Source organism: Gossypium raimondii, chromosome 13 (genome assembly GCF_025698545.1).
Source record: "Gossypium raimondii isolate GPD5lz chromosome 13, ASM2569854v1, whole genome shotgun sequence".
Classification (NCBI taxonomy): domain Eukaryota; kingdom Viridiplantae; phylum Streptophyta; class Magnoliopsida; order Malvales; family Malvaceae; genus Gossypium; species Gossypium raimondii.
Window position 1 is genome coordinate 4,387,665 of NC_068577.1, and position 6,167 is coordinate 4,393,831.

The 6,167-nt window shown below is 33.6% G+C and overlaps 1 protein-coding gene and 1 pseudogene across 1 annotated transcript; one reads left to right on the forward strand and one right to left on the reverse strand.

Moving 5' to 3' along the window:
• Window positions 1-2,425: 2,425 nt before the first annotated feature.
• On the reverse strand, window positions 2,426-4,259 carry LOC128035919 (ATP synthase subunit beta, chloroplastic-like; annotated as a pseudogene).
• Window positions 4,260-4,885: 626 nt separating this feature from the next.
• LOC128036026 (ribulose bisphosphate carboxylase large chain-like) lies at window positions 4,886-5,215 on the forward strand. Its single transcript, XM_052626534.1, has one exon. It carries the CDS (start codon window positions 4,886-4,888, stop codon window positions 5,213-5,215), a length of 330 nt encoding a protein of 109 aa, XP_052482494.1.
• The last annotated feature ends 952 nt before the right edge of the window (window positions 5,216-6,167 follow it).

The following is a 6,167-nucleotide window of genomic DNA, read 5'->3' on the forward strand; positions in this document are numbered from 1 at the left end:
CCACGTGCCAAAAACCTGCTTCCCGCAGGTAGTTTTCTACCAACGGAGATAGAGGAGCATGCATATTCCGGATATTGCATTCCAATACCCGATCTACAGACTTTTATAACAAATACAAAATTAATAATTATCTAAAAATGCATAAATAAAAAATTCTTAAATAATATGTGATGCTTATCAAGACGAGTCAATTCTCCGGCCATTGCTGAAATCGTACAAATTTTTACGGTTTAAAAAATTAAAAAAATATTTTTAAAATTATTTAAAAAAAGGGAGTTAAGAGAAACTTAAGAGGAACTTAAGAGGAACTTGAGAGAATTTTTGAAGGAAATTGAGAGGAAATTTGAGAGAGGATTAGTTTGTGAAAAGAAAAGGGGTGAGAGGTATTTATAGTTTTTTTTTACCGTTGGGGGGGCAACGGTCAAATTTTTGACCATTGGAGCACTGTTCACGCTACGGAGAAGTCGCGCCACGCCAAGAACTCATACTGATGTGGACGTGATTTCTGGCGTCCCCGACATCGCTACCGACGTTGACGCGATTTGCCAGAAAATGGACCATTCCGGTAAATAATTAAATAATGGGCCCATTTCGGTAATTTTTTTTAAAAAAGGACTTTTTTTGGTAAAATGCCCAAATAGAACACCATATATAATCCTTTGAAACTTGCTTGTGAAGTCTAAAAATTTCATTGACTGGGTATCAAATATTTTTTATATATATAAGAAAAATCCACTTACATTATTGTAAACTCAAATTGTTTATATGCTTTCGTGACTTTTTGTAGGATTAATATTTTAGAATCCAACTGTCATATTTCATGTTCTATTTATATGATTATCTATGTCAAGTTTTAAGTATATTAAAAATGTCTAGCTATTTGTTTTATATAAAAATTCAACCATTATAGATAAAGACAATATTTTGGATCAAACGCTAGATAGATATATTGGAACTATTGAAAATTTACTTACTTGACAAACACAATTATATCAATAAATTCAACTGTAGATTAATAAAATATTTATCATACAAAAAGTTATAGAAGTGTGTAAAACTATTTAAGTTTTACACAATCGTAGGGGATCCCTTCCATATGTATTATTCTATATTTAGAAGTTAAAATCTTTGATTGAATTGGTTCATGAGTCAAATGAATAGGAAACCAATTGTGAAATAAAAAATGAAAAAAAAAAATCTTCTTTTTTACAAAGTAAATTATATTATTACGATAGTATTTTGGTTTTTTTTATACTCATAGGTTTGAATAAAATGCAACCGGGTATTCACCCTATCAATATCTCAAATCAATGATGGGTTCGATTCAGACCTTGCCTAAACGGCACCTGAATCGGACCGAACCATTTGTCAGGCTATTGTTCTCTTGTTTTGTTCCTTCAAAGTAATGTAGTAAGACATCGATTTCTAAAACAGATCAATTCTTTTGATTGCATGATAGACTTCCCTGAAAAACATTGGCGCACGTGTAAACGAGGTGCTCTACCAACTGAGCTATAGCCCTTGTGTTTGTGATACATATTTTATCATATTATGTAGATAATTTCTTGTCAAGATGAATATTACATGATCCAACATCATAATCATACCCTATTGGTCGGTTTGATTGGTATTGCTTAGAAGTAATATTGGATTTATAATCCATCGATGTAATATGTCCCTTTTCTTTCTCTTTATGATTCCTTATGATAATAAATGACCTACTTAACTCAGCGGTTAGAGTATTGCTTTCATACGGCGGGAGTCATTGGTTCAAATCCAATAGTATGTAGAACTTATTAGATACCATCGATCCTGATGTCTTATAAGTTTTTCTACCCATATTCTTTTATTGATTTTCTATCTTTTTCATCCTATTCTGTTTTCGTTTTCAATTTTCAAATTTTTTGTCAGATCAAAATCTAATTTCACTTTTGATTATATTTGATTCTATTTAATCGACAGAATCAAAATTGGATGTATAAATGAAAGTTCTGTTTCTACTAAAATTCTTTCGATTAACCAACTCGTTACGAAATCACGTTGATAGCCTCGACTCGTGTCCTAGCCCATTTGAGAGCTAGATTTGCCTCAATTTTTTGCCTATTGCCTTCAGCTTTCCTTAAGTTAGCTTTCGCTATTTCAAGAGCTTGCTGAGCTTCTTGGGGATCAATGTCACTACCCTTCTCCGCATCATTTACTAAAATAGTAATTTCATTGTTGCCTATTCTAGCAAAACTACCCATCAGAGCCATCGTTAACCATTGGTCGTTAATGCGTATTCTCAAAATACCTATATCTACAACTGTGGCAATAGGCACGTGATTTGGTAATACGCCAATTTGTCCGCTATTAGTAGATAAAATGATTTCTTTCACTTCTCAATCCCAAACAATTTGATTAAGGGTAAGTACGCAAAAATTTAAGGTCATTTCTTCAATTTTCTCTCCATTTCTAAGTTCGTAGCCTTCACAGTAGCTTCGTCGATGTTACCTATCGAATAAAAGACCTGTTCAGGAAGACCATCTAATTCTCCGGAAATGATCAATTTAAATCCTCTAATTGTTTCTGCTAGACCAACATATTTCCCCGGGGTACCGGTAAATACTTTCGCTACAAAAAAGGGTTGTGATAAGAAACACTCAAATTTTTGCGCTCTTGCTATGGTTAAGCGATCCTCTTCGGATAATTTGTCCAACCCAAGGATAGCTATAATGTCCTGAAGTTCTTTATAACGCTGTAAGGTTTGCTTAACCCTTGGTACAGTTTCATAATGTTCCTCACTAACGATTCGAGGTTGGGGCATAGTGGATGTTGAGTCTAAAGGATCTACCGCTGGATAAATACCTTTGGCAGCTAATCCTCTTGATAGTACGGTAGTAGGATTTAAATGCGCAAATGTTGTAGCAGAGGCAAGGTCGGTCAAATCATCCGCAGGTACATAAACTGCTTGCATAGAAGTTATGGATCTCTCATTGGTAGAAGTAATTCTTTCTTGTAAAGTACTCATTTCGGTACTAATGGTGAGTTGATAACCCACAGCGGAAGGCATTCTACCCAATAAGGCAGATACTTCGGATCCCGCTTGGACAAAACGGAAGATATTGTCTATAAATAGAAGTATGTCTTATTCATTAACATCTCAGAAATATTTTGCCATAGTTAGGCAGTCAATCAAACTCTCATACGAGCTCCTGGCGGTTCATTCATCTGACCGTAGACTAAAGCCACTTTTGATTCTGCAAGATTTTGTTCATTAATTACTCCAGATTCTTTCATTTCCATGTAAAGATAATTTCCTTCACGAGTCCGTTCACCTAATCCGCCAAATATGGATATGCCCCCATGAGCTTTGGCAATGTTGTTGATCAATTCCATAATGAGTACTGTTTTACCTACCCCAGCCCCTCCAAATAGTCCGATTTTTCCTCCACGACGATAAGGAGCTAAAAGATCGACTACTTTAATTCCTATTTCAAAAATAGATAATTTTGTATCTAATTGTATGAATCGCACCATGAATAGGTGATGTTGTGCGAGTATCTACAGGACATAAATGATCAACGGCCTCCCCAAGCACGTTAAAAATTCTTCCTAGGGTCGCTCCACCGACTGGAACACTTAGAGTAGCTCCTGTGTCAATCACTTCCATTCCTCTTGTTAGACCATCTGTAGCACTCATAGCTACAACTCTAACTCGATTATTTCCTAATAATTGTTGAACCTCACAAGTTACATTAATTTGTTGACCGGTGGTATCTCGACCCTTAACTACTAGGGCATTGTAAATATTAGGCATCTTGCTCGGAGGAAAGGCTACATCCAGTACTGGACCGATGATTTGAGAAATACGCCCCAGATTTTCTTTTTCAAGCGTGGAAACTCCAGGAACAGAAGTAGTAGGATTTATTTTCATAATAAAGTGAAATATGTCAATTTGTTTTTCCAAAATTATCTAATACAAAATAAATCTTCGACAGGAGGTTGATCGATTAATTCAATAAGAAATGGGGTTCGCGCTTGATTTCGTTGGTCCCATCCAATTCAAGTGCATGCAATTGGATTGTTTCCTTATTCAATGAAGGAATTTTTAAGTTCAACCAACCTATTTTCAAAATAGGAAGTGGATAAATAAAAATTTTGGGAGAGTCTTTCATTTGTCCATCATTATAGGCAACACCATCTATATTATCTATGGAATTCGAACCCAAACTCTATTTATGATTCATTATTTCTATCTCATTAGCCTTGTTTCAATTTCATTTCGTATTTATTTTAGCATATCAGATTTTTTTTACTTTACGCCCAACCTCTCCCCCCTTTTTCCATCTATATTCTTTTTTTTTTCATTTCAGGGTCGAATTACGCTTGTTTTCACATCTAGGATTTACATATACAACATATATTACTATCAAGGGTGAATTTCTTATTTCTTATTATTGAGCTTATAATATATAATATATAATTTATATTAGATGTTAGAATATTAATTCTATTATATATTTATCTATTCTATTATATATATTCTAATATATATTAGTATTAGAATTTATTTATATATTTATTAATTTATTTATAATATATTAAAATATTATGTTAATATTATTTTTATATTACTTATCTATTTCTATTTCATTTATTTCATTTGCATTTAGAATTTGGATTTAAAAAAAAAGTAAGGAATTAGAAACTTGAAAAACACGGATCGGGCTGTGCCATACATATGAAAGAATATAGAATAATGATGTATTTGGCGAATCAAATACCATGGTCTAATAAGGAGAAAGGAGAAAGGGACGTAACTTTGAGCTTTGTTGATTTACTACGTGATGATTTTATTAAAAAAGATTGAAGTCGTGCTATTTATTTCACTCAAGATTGGGTTTCTATGCCAGGTGTTCTGTCAGTAGCTTCGGGGGGTATTCACGTTTGGTATATGCCTGCTTTGACCGAGATCTTTGGAGATGATTTCGTACTACAATTCGGTGGAGGAACTTTAGGACACCCTTGGGGAAATGCACCGGGTGCCGTAGCTAATCGAGTAGCTTTAGAAGCATGTGTACAAGCTCGTAATGAGGGACGTTACCTTACCCACGAGGGTAATGAAATTATCTGCGAGGCTAGCAAATGGAGTCCTGAACTAGCTGCTGCTTGTGAAGTATGGAAGGCAATCAAATTTGAATTCGACGCAGTGGATAAATTAGATAAACCAACTTGATAAATCAAATTTAAATTTGAAGCAATGGATACTTTGTAATCCAGTAATTATAGTCGGTTTGTTAAATTGCAATTAAACTCGGCCCAATATTTTACTAAAAGGATTGAGCCGATTCTATTGTTTATATTTTTGATAGAAATATTTTTATCTAGATATACAAGATATTAAATACAAAAATAAAAGACTAAACACAACTCAAAATTTCTCTTGGGTCCATAATTAATCCTATGTATGGATCCTTAGGATTGGTGTATTCTTTTCTATCCTATATACCACGGTTTCAGATCATGGATTGAGCATCACAACTGCTTCTACCCATCCTCTAACAACCCGATTTTAGGCCTAGTCGGAACAGTAGTTTCGGGACCACAAATCTGACTAGAAAAAAATTATTTTTATTATATTTTTATGGTCTACGATTTCATGGAATGATTTTGTGAAAATTTCGTTCGAAAATTTTGACGTTTGGGCACTCAATTTAGTAAAAAAGACTAAATTGTAAAAAGTATAAAAGTTGATTTCTACATGTTAAAAGTGTCCAATTGTTATGAAATTTTAAATTAGAGGTCCTTAAATGAAAATTAGACCATTGGTTAACTTGTTGGACAAAAATGGACATGAGATAAGTGAAATAGGATATTTTCAAGTTGGGGGTATTTTGGTCATTTAGTAATTAAAAGAATTAAAAAGGCCAAAATAGCCAAAAGTTTGTCCATCTTCAAGCCTTGGCCGAATTTCACAAGGGGGGGGCCATAGTTAGGGTTTTCAAGTTTCCAAGCTCCATAGTAAGTGATTTCAAGCCCCGTTTTTAATGTTCATTACATTTTTGGAGTCCTGGTAACTTGATTTAGCTTATTCTAGCAATAATTTAACCTAGGGTTTATATTTTGAAAAATAACCATAGGTAAAATGTGCTTATTTTGATGTTTTATGGTAGAATATGAAGCTTGAA